Source organism: Salmo salar, chromosome ssa29, assembly GCF_905237065.1.
Source record: "Salmo salar chromosome ssa29, Ssal_v3.1, whole genome shotgun sequence".
In the NCBI taxonomy this organism is placed as follows: domain Eukaryota; kingdom Metazoa; phylum Chordata; class Actinopteri; order Salmoniformes; family Salmonidae; genus Salmo; species Salmo salar.
Window position 1 is genome coordinate 24,825,762 of NC_059470.1, and position 18,065 is coordinate 24,843,826.

General features: G+C 46.0%; 1 protein-coding gene across 6 annotated transcripts in view; it reads right to left on the minus strand.

Moving 5' to 3' along the window:
• Positions 1-18,065, minus strand: part of LOC106590416 (ras-responsive element-binding protein 1) — an 81,254-nt gene that overhangs the window by 17,966 nt on the left and 45,223 nt on the right. For all 6 annotated transcript variants that reach the window (XM_014181417.2, XM_014181423.2, XM_014181420.2 and 3 more), the window contains 4 exons: positions 11,222-11,350; positions 10,879-11,111; positions 8,273-8,362; positions 3,663-3,826 (listed from right to left, as the gene is read on the minus strand). In XM_014181417.2, the coding sequence (XP_014036892.1) occupies positions 3,663-3,826; positions 8,273-8,362; positions 10,879-11,111; positions 11,222-11,350 (616 nt within the window). The remainder of the gene's footprint in view (positions 1-3,662; positions 3,827-8,272; positions 8,363-10,878; positions 11,112-11,221; positions 11,351-18,065) is intronic.

The following is an 18,065-nucleotide window of genomic DNA, read 5'->3' on the forward strand; positions in this document are numbered from 1 at the left end:
CTCCCCCTTTTTCCTTCACCTCCTGTCTCTCCTCCTCCTCTCTTCCCCCCCTCCTCCTCTCTTCCCCTCCTCCTCCTCCTCTCTTCCCCTCCTCCTCCTCACTACACAACATTCAGCTGTCGGGCTGGAGGGGACAATGTATAGCTGGGGGAGGGGGATAGAGGCAAAGGTGTATGTGACTTGAGTGTGTCCTTCTTAAGCTGATTACATTAGTTTAAACTTTGAGAAGGGGTCACTGATAACGGCAGAGCTAGGAGAAGAGAAACGAATGGGGGGGCTAAACCATACAGGACTCCTCCCCCCTCTACTCTGTCTGGTGAAAGGTCAAATGCCATCAGTTGATTTAAGGACGTATGTGTGTCTGTGTGTGTGTGTGTGTGTGTGTGTGTGTGTGTGTGTGTGTGTGTGTGTGTGTGTGTGTGTGTGTGTGTGTGTGTGTGTGTGTGAAGGGAGGGGGGACAGGAGGACTAAGACCCTGGAAAACACATCAGTACATCCCTGACAGGCCTGGCCTAGCACACAGAGCCCTGCATCAGTACATCCCTGACAGGCCTGGCCTAGCACACAGAGCCCTGCATCAGTACATCCCTGACAGGCCTGGCCTAGCACACAGAGCCCTGCATCAGTACATCCCTGACAGGCCTGGCCTAGCACACAGAGCCCTGCATCAGTACATCCCTGACAGGCCTGGCCTAGCACACAGAGCCCTGCATCAGTACATCCCTGACAGGCCTGGCCTAGCACACAGAGCCCTGCATCAGTAGTCAGTCATAGGGCCTCTGTGAGTGTACTAACATTTCTGTGTGTGCGCGACTGTGCACCCATACTTCACAAGTTGTCCCTGCGCATCTGCTTGAATAAAGGTGGGTACATTATTGTGCAATTGTGTGGGTGAACTTGTTTGCGAGTAACTTTGATAGTGTGTGTATGCATGGATTTGTACTCTAGCTATATCTGTGTATAAGTGTGTTTGCGTGAGTGTGACTGCGATCGTGTGAGTTTGCGTCAATAAGTGTGTTTGTCTGTGTAAAACTGTATGTCCGTGGCGTGAGTGTGCACGCCTGTGTGTGTGTGAGCAACCGTGCGCGCATTCGCCAGCACGAAAGAGGAAAGGTCAGCCAGTGTTGGGTCGGCAGCACAGGTCTCAGCTTTCACTCTGCCGTCAGTGCCTGGTTTAGAAATAGCAGGCAGGCAGCGAGCTGGCCACCCATCTGGGGACCTGACAGACAGCAGCCGCATCCCCTGGACTCTGACCGCTGGCGTCAGCCAATCCCGAGAGAGCTAAGCTGTCATGTCAGCACAGCGTGATTGGATGAAACCAACTTGTCTTTGTGTCACCTCAGCCATCCTCCTAAATTCACCTGCCTAAAAAAACATTTCCCATCAGTCTATCTAGTTGATTGATGGTTTGACTGTCTGTAAATTGCAAAAACACTACTTTCAGGACTGAAGAGGTCATTTACTGAGGCACTCAGACCTCAAACAACTCAAACAGTATGAGCGTTACAACAAAACTCATTATCAAGATACATAAGATGTCATTTTTAATAATTCAAAAAGTAATCTATTCTTATGGCCAGTCGAGCGAGACTGGTCTACTACTATTGCTTTAATGTATTGTTATTCTCATTAATATTTCCACTACTACTATTAATGCCTTATTGCTGTTGGTCCCACCATTTTTTGTTATATGTATACTTTGACAATGTAAGTAACTTGCCATGTCAACAAAGTCTACTGAAGAGAGAGAGAGAGAGATCAAACTGACAGCGGGGTTGATGATTCAACAGCTCCCTTCTCATCCAAACTGAAAAAAATCCACTGCACCACCACAGTGGGTGGACAGGGGGCACTGTAGCATCAAAATGATGCTGCCTGCTTTTGTGCAATGTCACACCAAGGGCACTTCTCCTTACCATCGCACCTTCTCTATCCCGCTCTTCCCCACCACCCTTTAGTGTTCTCACTGTCTTGTAAAGAGTTAAAGCAGAGTGCCCATCCACTACCCCCTGGCTCAGTCTATTCGCCAGACCCTTCATAGGGTTAGGATGCCTCTCCTTGGCAACAGGCTCACAACAGCAGGCCCCATTTCATGTGATGCTCTGGCAACAAAATGGCTGCTCCCCTGCCAGCCACATGGACAGCTCCATCACATCAGACTAGGGCTGGATCAATTCAGTACCGTGGAACATTCACAAGGAAGGTCGCAGATAGGATGAATAGAGACCACTCAATTTCTGAATGTTACAACTCGCTGATGTATACACCCCTGTGCTTTCATTTTCTTGCCCCAAAGCATTGCTTCTTTTTGGAGTGTTGAGAAAATGCTAAACAGAATGGTGAAAAAGAACGCGAATATGCAAAGAAAACAACTTTCTTTTTTTTATGCAACAATCTTAGTATCGTCTAAACAGAATTCAGTGGCATTCTTTAACAGTAGAGACCAACACATAAACACACTCTCGTATTCTCTCAGATTGACTCGGCCTACACTCATTCCTTCCTGCCCACACCTCTTCATTCCATACACATGAGGGTGAAAAGATGAACTCTCCAACGATGGAGCAGGCAGATTACTGTCCTGGTGCATCCCTCTCATGCAGATAGATTCAACAGCCAACCGTTTAGATTTCACAACACCACTTTATCAGGATAACTTCAGAAGCTTATGTTGAAGGGCTGGCCAACTCAAAAGGGATGGAGCTTCTCACATCACATCAATTAAACCTCAAGCCCCCAATTCTAACACCCACACCCACAATAAAACCCCTAAGAGCGCAGAGAGAGAGGAAGTCGGTATTTAACCCTGCCATCAGTCAAGTATGCTGGGAGCAGATGCCCTAACAGTTGTTGTTGTGTGTGTGTTGAAGTGGGGCAAAGTCATTTTCCTACTTCCTGTACTCTGCTTTGCCTAAACAGCGTCAACACACACACACACACACACACCTTACCCAGAGCATCCCAACCCCCGACAACGCCTATATATTTATCTCTGTACCACAGTCCCCCATCACCCTCCAGGCAAACGGTCTGCCCTGACCAACGTTAGCGTGTCAATTCTAAAAGATATAACAAGAGCAAGACATTTTATTTTATTTACAAACAGTATAACATTTTGTAAAAGCAGAATATTTCGGTAATCATTTTTTGTAAATGCTTTATCTCCGGGAAAAACTGAGCACTAAAAAGATTTGTTTGTTTACAGATTATTTTGTTTTATAACAACTGCTGGGCTATTCTAAAGGGCGTGTCTGCAGTTAGCGACAGGTGCTAACGCTTGGATTTTTGCTGGCTTTATGTGAGCAGTACCCCACATGTGTTTGGGTGGTGCTGCTATCACACCTGGGTAGGGAACCACTTACAGAAAGGCTTAAAGACCAAAGCTTTAGTGTTGGTAATACTCTGGGCCTTTCAACGGCATACAATCTTTAAACAGTCCACTACATTTCTTAATGTCCATTTTGTGAGGTACTGTACAGGCGCACAACATTAGCAATGAGACGTTTTCTTCTAGCCTGTGTGATGCGCAAAAGTAAAAACAACGCCAAATGCAGAAATTACATCCGCCCCTACCACAATGCCTAAACATTAGTAGGTAGCCCTTTGATACGGAGCGAGGTGGAGAATGAGTTAGTGTGTGTGTGTGCGTGCGTGCGTCTGACCTGTGCATGTTGCCATTTGTGGTGAAGGTCTGGCCGCAGAAGGAGCACTTGTAGGGCCTCTCTCCGCTGTGCACTAGCATGTGGCGGTCCAGCGAGCTGGCTGAGCTCAGGGCCTTGCCACAGATGCTGCATGAGTGGTCCGTCGCCCCGTTGTCCGAGTTGTGCTGGGAGGGGAGAGACAGCGAAAGAGATATTATTACGACACATTATACATTATTACTTCCATTACTGAATGTCAGAGAGCGAGAGGAAGTAGTAGAAGTAGCAGTAGTAGTAGCGGTAGTAGCAGTAGTAGTAGTAGTGGTAGTAGCAGTAGTAGTAGTAGTGGTAGTAGCAGTAGTAGTAGTGGTAGCAGCAGTAGTAGCGGTAGCAGTAGTAGTAGTAGCAGCAGCAGTAGTATTGGTAGCAGCGGTAGTAGCAGTAGTAGTAGTGGTAGTAGTAGTAGTAGCAGCAGCGGTAGTAGTAGCAGAAGTAGCGGTAGTAGTACTAGTAGTGGTGGCAGTAGTAGTAGCAGTAGCAGTAGTAGTACTAGTAGTGGTGGCAATAGTAGTAGCGGTAGTATCAGTAGTAGCAGTAGTATCAACAGTAGTAGTAGCAGTAGCGGTAGTGGTAGTAGCAGTAGTAGCAGTAGCGATAATAGCAGTAGTGGTAGTAGTAGCAGTGGCGGTAGTAGCAGCAGTAGCGGTAGTAGCAGTAGTAGCAGTAGTAGTAGTAGCAGTAGTAGCAGTAGTGGTGGTAGTAGCAGTAGTAGCAGCAGTAGTAGTAGCGGTAGTAGTTGTAGTAGTAGTAGTACTAGTAGTAGTAGCGGTAGTAGTAGCAGTAGTAGTAGCGGTAGTAGTAGTGGTAGTAGCAGTGGTAGTAGCAGTAGTAGTAGCGGTAGTATCAGTAGTGGTAGTAGCAGTATCAGTAGCGGTAGTATCAGTAGTGGTAGTGGTAGTAGCAGTAGTGGTAGCGGTAGCAGCAGTAGTAGTAGTAGCAGTAGTAGTAGCGGTAGTAGTAGCGGTAGTAGCAGTAGTAGTAGCGGTAGTGGCAGTAGTAGTAGCAGTGGTAGTAGCAGTCTTTGTGGTGGTAGTAGCAGTAGTAGTAGTAGCGGTAGTAGCAGTAGTAGTAGTAGCAGTAGTAGTAGTAGCAGTAGCAGTAGCAGTAGTGGTAGTAGCAGCAGCAGTAGTAGTGGTAGTAGCAGCAGTAGTAGTGGTAGTAGCAGCAGTAGTAGTAGTAGCAGCAGTAGTAGCAGCAGTAGCAGCAGCAGCAGCAGCAGTAGTAGCAGCAGCAGCAGCAGCAGTAGTAGCAGCAGCAGTAGCAGCAGCAGCAGTAGTAGCAGCAGCAGCAGTAGTAGTAGCAGCAGCGGTAGTAGTAGCAGCAGCGGTAGTAGTAGCAGCAGCAGAAGTAGCGGTAGTAGTACTAGTAGTGGTGGCAGTAGTAGTAGCAGTAGCAGTAGTAGTACTAGTAGTGGTGGCAATAGTAGTAGCAGTAGTAGCGGTAGCAGTAGTAGTAGCGGTAATATTAGTAGTAGCAGTAGTATCAGCAGTAGTAGTAGCAGTAGCGCTAGTGGTAGTAGCAGTAGTAGCAGTAGCGATAATAGCAGTAGTGGTAGTGGTGGTAGTAGCAGTGGCGGTAGTAGCAGCAGTAGCGGTAGTAGCAGTAGCGGTAGTAGCAGCAGTAGTAGTAGCAGTAGTAGCAGTAGTGGTGGTAGTAGCAGTAGTAGCAGCAGTAGTAGTAGCGGTAGTAGTAGTAGTAGCAGTAGTAGTAGTAGCAGTAGCAGTAGCAGTAGTAGTAGCGGTAGTAGTAGTGGTAGTAGCAGTAGTAGTAGCGGTAGTATCAGTAGTGGTAGTGGTAGTAGCAGTAGTGGTAGCAGCAGTAGCAGTAGTAGTAGTAGTAGCGGTAGTAGCAGTAGTAGTAGCGGTAGTGGCAGTAGTAGTAGCAGTGGTAGTAGCAGTCTTAGTAGTGGTAGTAGCAGTAGTAGCAGTCTTAGTAGTGGTAGTAGCAGTTGTAGCAGTAGTAGTAGCAGCAGCAGTAGTAGCAGCAGCAGCAGTAGTAGCAGCAGCAGTAGTAGTAGCAGCAGTATTGGTAGCAGCGGTAGTAGTAGTAGTAGCAGTAGTAGTAGTAGTGGTGGTAGCAGCAGTAGTAGTAGTAGCAGCAGCAGTATTGGTAGCAGCGGTAGTAGTAGTAGTAGTAGCAGTAGAGTAGCGGTAGTAGTAGTAGCAGCAGTAGTAGTACTAGTAGTGGTGGCAGTAGTAGTAGCGGTAGTATCAGTAGTAGCAGCAGTAGTAGTAGTAGCAGCGATAATAGCAGTAGTGGTAGTAGTAGCAGTAGCGGTAGTAGCAGTAGCGGTAGTAGTAGTAGTGGTGGTAGCAGCAGTAGTAGTAGTAGCAGCAGCAGTATTGGTAGCAGCGGTGGTAGTAGTAGTAGTAGTAGCAGTAGTAGTAGTAGCAGCAGCAGTAGTAGTACTAGTAGTGGTGGCAGTAGTAGTAGCGGTAGTATCAGTAGTAGCAGCAGCGATAATAGCAGTAGTGGTAGTAGCAGCAGTAGCGGTAGTAGTAGTAGCAGCGGTAGTAGTAGTAGCAGCAGTAGTAGTAGTAGTAGCAGTGGTAGTATCAGTGGTAGTAGTGGTAGCAGCGGTAGTACATTTTACATTACATTACATTTTAGTCATTTAGCAGACACTCTTATCCAGAGCGACTTACAGTAGTGAATGCATACATTTCATTTTTTTTTCTTGTGCTGGCCCCCCGTGGGAATCGAACCCACAACCCTGGTGTTGCAAACACCATGCTCTACCAACTGAGCTAGAGTAGTAGTAGTGGAAGTATCAGTAGTGGTAGTGGTAGTAGCAGTAGCAGCAGTAGCAGTAGTAGCGGTAGTAGTAGTGGTGGTAGCAGCGGTAGTAGTGGTAGTAGTAGTAGTGGTAGCAGCGGTAGCAGTAGTAGTAGTAGTAGTAGTGGTAGCAGCGGTAGTAGTAGTGGTAGCAGCGGTAGTAGCAGTAGTAGTAGCGGTAGTAGCAGTAGTAGCAGTAGTAGCAGTAGTAGTAGTAGTGGTAGCAGCGGTAGTACCAGTAGTAGTCGTGGTAGCAGCGGTAGTAGTAGTAGTGGTAGCAGCGGTAGTAGTAGCAGTAGTAGCAGCAGTAGTAGCGGTAGTAGCAGCAGTAGTAGTAGTAGTAGCAGCAGTGGTGGCAGTAGTAGCAGCAGCGGCAGAAGTAGCAGCAGCAGTAGTAGCAGTAGCGGTAGTAGCAGTAGTAGTAGCAGTAGCGGTAGTAGCAGCAGTAGTAGCAGCAGTAGTAGCAGCAGTAGTAGCGGTAGCAGCAGCAGTAGTAGCGGTAGTAGCAGTAGTAGTAGCGGTAGTAGCAGTAGTAGTAGCATCAGTAGTATCAGTAGTGGTAGCGGTAGTGGCAGTAGTAGTAGCGGTAGCAGCAGTAGTAGTAGTAGTAGTAGTAGCGGTAGTAGCAGTAGTGGTAGTAGCAGTAGTAGCAGTAGTAGCAGCAGTAGTGGTAGTAGCGGTAGTAGTAGCGGTAGTAGCAGCAGTAGTGGTAGTAGCAGTAGTAGTAGCAGCGGTAGTAGCAGTAGTGGTAGCAGCAGTAGTGGTAGTGGTATCAGCGGTAGTAGTAGTAGTAGCAGTAGTAGTTGAAGCAGTGGTAGTAGCAGTGGTAGTAGTAGTAGTAGCAGTAGTAGCAGCAGTAGTAGTACCAGTGGTAGCAGCGGTAGTACCAGTGGTAGCAGCGGTAGTACCAGTGGTAGCAGCGGTAGTAGCGTTAGCAGCAGTAGTAGTGGTAGTAGCAGTAGTAGTGGTAGCAGCGGTAGTAGCGGTAGTGGTAGTAGCAGTAGCAGCAGTAGTAGTGGTAGCAGCGGTAGTAGCAGTAGTAGTTGCGGTAGTAGCAGTAGCGGTAGTAGCAGTAGCAGTGGTAGTAGTAGTAGTAGTAGTAGCGGTAGTAGTAGCAGTAGTAGCAGTAGCAGTAGTAGCAGCAGTGGTAGTAGCAGTAGTAGCAGTAGTAGTAGTGGAAGCAGAAGTAGTAGTGGTGGAAGCAGAAGTAGTAGTGGTGGAAGCAGAAGTAGTAGTGGTGGTGGTGGTAGGAGTATAAGTAGCAGCAGAAGTAATAGTAGTAGTAGAAGCAGAAGTAGTAGTGGTGGGAGTAGGAGTATAAGTAGCAGCAGAAGTAGTAGTAGTAGAAGCAGAAGTAGTGGTGGTAGTAGGAGTAGAAGTATAAGCAGAAGTAGTAGTAGTGGTAGTAGGAGTAAAAGTAGCAGAAGAAGTCGTAGTGGTGGTGGTAGTAGGAGTAGAAGTAGCAGAAGCAGTAGTGGTGGTGGTTGTAGTAGGAGTAGAAGTAGGAGTAGCAGCAGAAGTAGTAGTAGAAGCAGAGGTGGTGGTGGTGGTAGTAGGAGTAGAAGTAGCAGCAGAAGTAATAGTGGTGGTAGTGGTGGTGGTTGTAGTAGAAGTAGCAGCAGAAGTAATAGTGGTGGTAGTGGTGGTGGTTGAAGTAGTAGGAGTAGGAGCAGAAGTAGTAGTAGAAGCAGAGGTAGTAGTGGTGGTGGTGGTAGTAGGAGTAGAAGTAGCAGCATTAGTAGAAGTAGTAGAGGTAGAAGTAGCAGCAGAAGTAGTAATGGTAATAGTAGTGTTACCTGTCGGATGTGCATAGTGAGCTGGTGCTGGGTCATACAGTCTTTGTCACACAGCGGACAGATGAAATCTGTATTGACGTCTTTGGCTTCCTGTAAAGCAGACACAAGAGACCACAAGTTACAACTAATAAGACAGGCAAGATGGGAGCATACTGTGTCAATGGAGGATCTGGGTTATGCACTTTGGGATTCATCCCATTGACAGGTGAGACAAGAACTAACCACTGCGGCTAAATTTGATATTGGAAAGTATAAAGATGCATGAAAATAAATAAAAATAAAAACTGCAATGTGGATCGCTATGTATGGTACAAATGGTTAAGCTTTGATCGTTGGGAGAAGTTTGAGAGGGTTGGCTATAGATGGGTTGGCTGACAAAGTCACAAAAACGATGTGCAAGCTTCAAATGGGGCAGATGTCTGTGTGTTGTAATTCTGGATGGCCAGATCGCTAGCAACGATGACAAGGAACTGCCATGTGGGGAATCATAAGTGGCTCATTTCAGCTTGTTTCATCTTGTTCTTGACACCATGTCTTATTTTGAGGCGTTTTAACTGATTTCATGTCAATGCTAATATGGCTCACATTCGCTAGTTAGCTAACCAACAACTTTAACGATGTATTTGAGAAACAATTGCTCATTGTGCAAATTTATTTATGTTTTCAGTAAACATTGGTGACGAAATAGTTAACAATCTAAGCCAACCCCATCTGTTTTGCCCCACAGTTGCGCATTCATCGGTTTTGTTGCTAAACAACCAACCAGTCTATACCATAAAAACACTTGGTCATCGTGGCTTTCATAACTATTGTATAGTTGGGCTGTGGTTGGTGCGGCCTGAAGCACTGATGGTGGCTTCATTCACCATAGGGTCTGCCATCCTATCCTTGTGCATGAGTGGAGGGATATACAGAAATGTCATCATTACTTATATTCTTTTGATAATAAAGACCAGAATGGTCAGGGAAAAATAATATAAGTGAAAAATGTACTTTGCTTTTGTGTGGCAGACCCGCCCCCCCATTGATTATCTGTATTCTGCGGTCAAAATTACAGACAGAGTATTGCACCTGCTAGTCCCAGCGAGTTTTGGATTTGACCCTGTCACTCATTCGCCTGTAACCCGGGTGTGTGTGTGTGGTTTGATGCGTTTGTCTGCTTGCATGTATGTGTGTTGTGTTGTTTGTGGAGAATGGTGAGGGGGATGTTTCACCTTGAGCTCAGTGTAACCCTACACCCCAGGTCCCACCTTCCTCTCTCTCTCCTGTTGACACTACAGCTGATAATTAACTCCGACTGACTGAACATAGCACTGGACTGCCATGGATCGCCACATGCACGCACACACTGTATAAGTGTAAAGGTGGCAGAAACAAAATTAGATGCATGCACACAGAAAACCGACTAGCACACAAATATGCATACTTTCTTTCACACATAGACAGAGAGAATAATCTTCAAAAACAATCTTTAGGAAGCACTTCCTTTTCCTCTCTTGGAGAGGCCTAGTAAAGGAATTGTTCATTTCCTTTGTACCGCTGGCTTGGGCTCAAGTCTGTTTCACAGCCCATCGTCTCGCTGGCATCCAGTGCATTGCAGACATTTTCTCTCTACACACAGACTCAAGTGATCTGGTGCTCAACTCCACTGTATAGTGTGTGGCAACGGAGGTCAATAAACATCCTTAATCATTCATTCATTCTCCTGTGTGTGTGTGTGTGTGTGTGTGTGTGTGTGTGTGTGTGTGTGTGTGTGTGTGTGTGTGTGTGTCTAGACTGCAGGATGGACAGCGAGCGTGCGAGAGCTGAATTGAGTTTAGGTTTTCAGCAAAAGATGTGACCCCATATCCTTTTTTCTGCTGCTCTTTCTAAACCACAGCACAGTGTGAACTCTGCAAGCTGGCCACTGGTGCCAACCTCTTCACCTGGTAGCATGCGTTGATGCTATAGCTGTGTGTGGCCTATGTTAGAGCTGACAATCTGCTAAATGACGTAATAGGCCTTAAGCCGGTTTCCTCAAGAGGTGAGCAGCTGAGAACCTGGCTAAGGGGATGTGAAGTACACTATGCATGTCAGGGGTAGGTCGGCCTACAACTCTGGTCCTGGATGGCTCTTCCAGGCTGTGTATTTGTGTGTGTGTGTGTGTGTGTGTGTGTGTGTGTGTGTGTGTGTGTGTGTGTGTGTGTGTGCTCGCGTCATAAGTGACAACTGTTTGTCCTACACCCGAGCATTATGGCCCCCAATCCCACGCTTTAATAGGAGCCACGTAACGCAGGGCCGGGGGGACAAAAGGGGAATTGAGAGGCAAGGACCACTTGTAGCTACTCGTTTGAAGCTGGGACACAAGAGTTGTGGAGTGAGACGGGAGGATGCTTCTCTACCTGCCCTTACAACCCACCCCCCATCCCTCGGTCCTGACACACACACACACACACACACACACACACACACACACACACACACACACACACACCATTGTTGGAGCCTGGTGAAAAACTAGCTTTTACTTCAACCAGTTGACACGTAATTTCAAATGTGATGCCACACTGACTCAGTCTCCTCCCTGTCCTCGGTTCGTTTTTTTACGCGCGTGTGTGTGTTTGTACCGTGTTTCTCCTGGCATTGCGATTGACACTAGTGGGTCTGGGTGGGGTGGTCTTGCTAATGGGGATGGAAGGTGTTGAGGCAGGGGCTGAGGAGGGCTCCATGGCTCCGTTGAGCTGGCCTGCGTTCATCACCGTCGACATCATGGCGTTGATGGATGACAAGTCCACGCCCTCTATCATATTCTCTCCATTTTCATCTTCCTCCTCTCCTTCCTCCATAGCTCCGTTACTCCCTGGGAAGAGTGAGGAAACCGCAGTTAGTATAAGCAAACTAACACACACCAGCTCTGCAACACACACAAGAACACTCGGACACGGACACAGGCACATACACCACCCTCACCTGTGTGCTCGTCCTGTGTGTGTGTGGAGTCGGGGGTTTCCTGCCCCTCAGAGTGCTCAGTCTCTACAGCGCTCAGCTCAGCGCTCACCCCTCCCCCCGGACGCTTGTCCTCTGTGGCGCTCTCCATCACTGCAGGAACACAACATACACACAAACTTAGTGACATGGGACATACACAAAAACTAAGAAGGCGTTGGTACTTAGCAGGGTTGGGGTCAATTCCATTTAAATTCAGGAAGTTAAATTAACATTTACTAGCAACATGTTGCCAGTCCAAAAAAACGTAAGGATAATGTTGCCAACATTCCAATACAGCACAATTTTTTGTAGCTAGCTACTAGTGTTAGCTCAATGTTTCGTAGCTAGCTACTAGCGTTAGCACAATGTTCCGTAGCTAGCTACAAGCATTAGCACAATGTTCTGTAGCTAGCTACAAGCATTAGCACAATGTTCTGTAGCTAGCTACAAGCATTAGCACAATGTTCTGTAGCTAGCTACAAGCATTAGCACAATGTTCTGTAGCTAGCTACAAGCATTAGCACAATGTTCTGTAGCTAGCTACCAGTATTAGCATTTTTCACTACAACAAATGAAAAAAGGTACAAGGCATGCGCAAAGAGATACAGATGCCACATACGTACATGTTAACATGAGGAGTCAGAAGATGGTAAATGAAGTGAGTATGCAGTGCACTTCACAGTGTGCACTAGAGCATAGGTTGGCTATGGAGTGGAAGGAGGGCCTAGAGGGGTTGAGGGAGCTGAAGGTTAATGCAGAGGGGAGGAGGAGGGTGACCTTGTGATAGGGAGAGCGAAAGAATACTGGCTGAGTTGATGTCGCTAGCTAGACATGATAGCCAGTGTTTTATGGCATTAAACCTGTCTCGTATGAGACAAGAGAGGGCGGGCGGGCGGGAGGGAGAAAGAGGATGAAATATCCTCCCCTTTCTATCCTCAGCATAACAATTTAGTAAGAAACCAATCACAGCAGGCCACCAATAGTGTATATGGTCCATGGTCAGGTAAACCCATAGGCCCCCAGCCACTACCCAATCAAACACACACAGATTCAAGCCCTTGGTTTCCCTATCCTCTCTCTGCACCAGGGCCAGTCCCCGATGGGAGGGTTTGGGGGGGGGGGCTAATCTCTCTAACTCCATGCTAGACGGGCGCTTTCTGTACCATCCCCCCAGGCCCATCCTGTATCCAGCACACATCCCTAACTATGCCTACTATTGTTATCTGGCCCAGCTAACGTGCTATGACACAGTATCACAGGAGTTCCAGCTAATACAGACGGTGACCGAGAAACAGACGAATGACAGACAGAGGACAAAAGAGAAGGATGCAGGAGAGGGGTAGATGGAAAAAGGAAAGAAAGAAGGGGGGAAGGAGAGAGATACAGACGCAGAATAAGCAAGAAAGAGGAGAGAAGAGGGGTGAGAGAGAGAGCCCAAACAAGAGAGCCCCCCCTGTTAATTGCAGATTCCCGTTCACAGCCCCACAGGAAGCTCCTCTCCGGTCCAGGCCACTTCCTCCTCCTCATGGAGGGAGGGTTGGAGTGTGTGTGTGTGTTTTAGTGTCTACATTCCTCTACATTGGCTTTCCAAATGACTCACCCTAACCAAAGTGAATAAAAAAAGGGAGTGAAATAAAGGGATGGAGGACATGAGTTGAGGATGATAGCGAGAAAAGGAAGGGGGGAAAGCCTTGGAAATGGAGAAGTAGAGAGAGATGAGATGGAGGAGAGGAAAAGGAGGAGATGAGAGGGGGGAGAGTGGGTGAAAGAGGTGAGCTTGAACAGACTGGTGACGGCTGGTTGTGTTTATTCTAGTGAGTGCCGGGAGGGAGTAGAGAAGTGACATTACAGACTAAGGGTGTAATGGTTCGCCAAACCCACGGATGGGGTACTTATTGTGGTTGTGGGGTCGAGGTTCGATTTTGGTACACAGGGAATTAAAATGCCAACAGTTACTGTAGTTAATTTTTTATTTATTTAAGAAAATACAAAGGGCTGGTATTCCTGATTCCATGTACAGTACCAGTCAAAAGTGTGGACACCTACTCATTCAAGGGTTTTTATTTAGTTTTACTATTTTCTACATTGTAAAATAGTGAAGACATCAAAACTATGAAATAACACATGGAATCATGTAGTAACCAAAAAAGTGTTGGTTGAGATTCTTCAAAGTAGCAACTCTTTGCCTTGATGACAGCTTTGCACACTCTTGGCATGCTCTCAACCAGCTTCACCTGGAATGCTTTTCAAACAGTCTTGAGGTTCCCACATATGCTGAGCACTTGTTGGCTGCTTTCACTTCACTTTGCAGTCCAACTCATCCCAAACCATCTCAATTGGGTTGAGGTCAGGTGATTCTGGAGGCCAGGTCATCTGATGCAGCACTCCATCACTCTACTTCTTGATCAAATAGCCCTTACACAGCCTGGGCGTGCGTTTTGGGTCATTGTCCTGTTGAAAAACAAATGATAGTCCCACTAAGCGCAAACCAGATGGGTTGGTGTATCACTGCTGAATGCTGTGGTAGCCATGATGGTTAATTGTGCCTTGAATTCTAAATAAATCACTGACAGTGTCACCAGCAAAGCGCCCCCACACCTCCTCCTCCATGCTTCACAGTGGGAACCACACACGCAGAGATCATCCGTTCACTTACTCTGCATCTCACAAAGACATGGCGGTTAAAACCAAAAATCTCAAATTTGGACTCATCAGACCAAAGAACAGATTTCCACCGGTCTAATATCCATTGCTCGTGTTTCTTGGCCTAAGCAAGTCTCATCTTCTTACTGGTATCCTTTAGTGGTGGTTTCTTTGCAGAAATTTGACCATGAAGGCCTGATTCACGCAGTCTCCTCTGAACAGTTAATGTTGAGATGTGTCTCTTACTTGAACTCTGTGAAGCAGTTATTTGAGCTGTAATTTCTGAGGATGGTAACTCGAATGAACTTATCCTCTGTGGCAGAGGTAACTCTGGTTCTTCCTTTCCTGTTGTGGCCCTCATGAGAGCCAGTTTCATCATAGCACTTGATGGTTTTTGCGACTGCACCTGAAGAAACTTTCAAAGTTCTTGAAATGTTCTGTATTGACTGACCTTCATGTCTTAAAGTAATGATGGACTGTCGTTTCGCTTAGCTTATTTGAGCTGTTCTTACCATAATATGGCTTGGTCTTTTACCAAATAGGGCTATCTTCTGTATACCACCCCTACCTTGTCACAACACAATTGATTGGCTCAAACGAATTAAGGAAAGAAATTCCACAAATTAACTTTAAACAAGGCACACCTGTTAATTGAAATACATTCCAGGTAACTATCTCATGAAGCTGGTTGAGAGAATGCCAAGAGTGTGCAAAGCTGTCATCAAGGAAAAGGGTGGCTACTTGAAGAATCTCAAATATAAAATATATTTTGATTTGTTTTACACTTTTTTGGTTACTACATGATTCCATATGTGTTATTTCATAGTTTTGATGTCTTCACTATTATTCTACAATGTAGAAAATAGTAAAAATAAAGAAAAACCCTGGAATCAGTAGGTGTGTCCAAACTTCTGACTGGTACTGTATAATAAGGAGTTATTATGATGAAGGCATACCAACACGGAATACCAACACTATGTATTTTCTTATTTGAAAACACGATTACTCATCAACACCCCATTTACAAACAGCAACATGGCCTAAGCAGGTGCAGTGTCACAAACCCTTCTGTCAGAGTGCGAGGGGGGTGTGGGCATGTCTCACTCCAAGTCTTGCTGCTACTGCATCCCATGTACAAAATATTTAGCTTTTTTTCCATTGACATAAATTACTCTACAGGCATATCAAAGTTCCAGAGTGATAGTTTAAAACAGTTATGGGCCATTTTATACAGAGAAATTGGCATAGTAGGCAATGTAACCAATAGTAGACAATGTCCTTTTACTTGCATCACTGCACATCACGTGGGCTCCCAAGTGGCGCCGCGGTCTAAGGCACTGCATCTCAGTACAAGAGGCGTCACTACAGACCCTGGTTCGACTCCAGGCTGTATCACAACTGGCCATGATTGGGAGTCCAATAGGGTGGCGCACAATTGGCCCAGCGTCATTAGGGTTTGGCTGGAGTAGGCCATCATTGTAAATAAGAATTTGTTCTTAACAGACTTGCCTAGTTAAATAAAGGTTATATAAAAAAAAAATGGAAGAGTCTTGGTTCCAAACTTCGTCCATTTAAGAATGATGAGGCTACTGTGTTCTTGGTGGACCTTAGGTGCTGCAGAATGTTTTTGGTACCCTTCCCCAGATCTGTGTCTCGACAAAATCCCACAAAAATCCCTCCGACAAAAGTCTCGGAGCTCTACGGACTGCGCTGACATGCACTGTCAACTGTGGGACCTTCATATAGAAACGCGTGTACCTTTCCAAATAATGTCCAATCAAGTTGTAGAAACATCTCAAGGATGATCAATGGAAACAGGATGCACCTGAGCTCAATTTAGAGTCTCATAGCAAATGGTCTGAATTCTTAAGTCTGTTATTTCTATTTTTTTATTTTAATACATTTACAAAAATTCGAAAAACCTGTTTTCTCTTTGTCATTATGGGGTATTGTGTGTAGATTGCTGAGGATTTGTATTTATTTAATCCATTTTGGAATAAGGCTGTAACGTAACAAAATGTGGAAAAAGTCAAGGGGTCTGAATACTTTCCGAAGCCGCTGTATATATTGTTGAACATAATATACTCTACTGGCATATCAAAGTTCCAGTGTGGGATCTTTGCTAGTTTTAGAGTTATGATCCGATTTGTAAGCACTACTAACAGAGTGAACGTGAAAATGGATTCAAAATGCTGGCCCTCTGCTGGTGATTTGCAAGATGTTTTTTTAAAATGTATTTAACCTTTATTTAACTAGGCAAGTCAGTTATGAACAAATTCTTATTTACTTCCTAGAGCTGGCCGCCCGGCCAAACTGAGCAATCAGGGGAGAAGGGCCTTGGTCAGGGAGGTGACCAAGGACCCGATGATCACTCTGACAGAGCTCCAGAGTTCCTCTGTGGAGATGGGAGAACCTTCCAGAAGGACAACAATCTCTGCAGCACTCCTCCAATAAGGCCTGCTCCAGAGCTGAAAATAGCTGTGCAGCAACTCTCCCCATCCAACCTGACAGAGCTTGAGAGGATCTGCAGAGAAGAATGGGATAAACTCCCCAAATAGAGGTGTGCCAGGCTTGTTGCGTCATACCCAAGAATACTTGAAGCTGTAATTGCTGCCAAAGGTGTTTCAACAAAGTACTGAGTAAAGGGTCTGAATACTTATGTAAATTTCATATTTACATTTTTATGTATTTATAAATTAGCAAACATTTCTAAAAACCTGCTCGTTTTGTCATTATGGGGTATTGTGTGTAGATTGCTGAGGATTTTGATGTATTTAATACATTTTAGAATAAGGCTGTAACCTAACAAAATAAGGAAAAAGTCAAGGGGTCTGAATACTTTTCGAAGGCACTGATTTTTAATAAAGTAAGGGAGACTGAATGGTGGCTTTAAATCTATGGAAACGTGTCACAAGTGATTTGTCACCAGCGTTTTGTCCTCACACCGGTGTCCCCTCTAGCCCAGCAGGAGGGTTGCGGTGTGACCACCCCTCTGACCTTGTCAGCTGACTCATGCGGTTGCCAGATTGGTGGCTGACTGACTGTGTGTGGAAGGGGATGGTGGTGGAGGTTGCTATATTTAAATCTATGTCTTTGGCTGCTGCAAGTTGATTGATTGAGAGTATTTTCACATAGGACTTGAAACCTAAAAGGACTTGAAACCTAAAAAAAATTGCTACCATTTCCAATAATCTATTAAAATAATTGATTGCACAGCCTAATACTTCCATTAATCAATCCAACTTCATGAACTTAGCTGGCTAAATAAGTAATATGAATGAGCACCTTGTAATTAATTGAACACGATTATAAAGTTTTGCAAATAAAGTGTAACAACCAATACAGATGTGTTGTTCAGATTGAGGTTAAAACGACAGGAGTTACAATGAAGAAAAGGAGGGAAACCGAGAGAGCGAGTGTGAGAGAGGATGGAGGGAAGGACCCAGCCAGGCAGTCAGACAAAACAAGATGGAGAGAGGGGGAAGAAGAGAGGGAGAGCAAATGGAGGTGGGAGGAGTCTGTGAGAGGAAGGGAGTGCGAGCTGCGAGGGGCCCAAGGATAGATGAGGGGAGGGGACAGGACAGGATAGGACAGGACAGAAGAAGAGAGGAGAGGCGTGGAGAGGCATTCTTGTTTGCTGCTCTTTGGCACAGTGTGGCGACTTTTCCATCCACACACACGCAGTGTAGTGTCTGTGTGTAGGATGGTGGGTTATGGATGGGGGGGGGGTCAAAGCTGTAGTGAGAGTGATGGCTGGGAACAGATGTAGTAACAGCAGCCACTGCTGCCCCTCCTCCTCCGCACCATCTACACGCATGCAAACACACTCCTCTCCTGTAACACACAGCACTTTCTCTCCATGAGCGTGTGTTGGAATCTCCAAACAAGTGCAACACTCTCCTCCAGTTGCCTGCTCTGAAACATCACAACAGAAATCTGGAAACCTAGCACGGCCCTTGTGCAATCTCTCCTCTCCCCACACCTTTTCCCCCGCTTGGCCCTCTTTCATTTCTCCAACTCCCCTCTGCATCTCTTCTCTCCTCCCCCTCCTCCTGTCTCTCCTCCCCCTCTTTCTTTCCTCCATCTATCCCTCTTTCATCCTTCCTCTCCTCTCCCCTCTCCCTCTTCTCGGTTCCCACCATCTGTTGCAGTTCATTTTAGCAGGCCATAAAAAGTGCTGCCC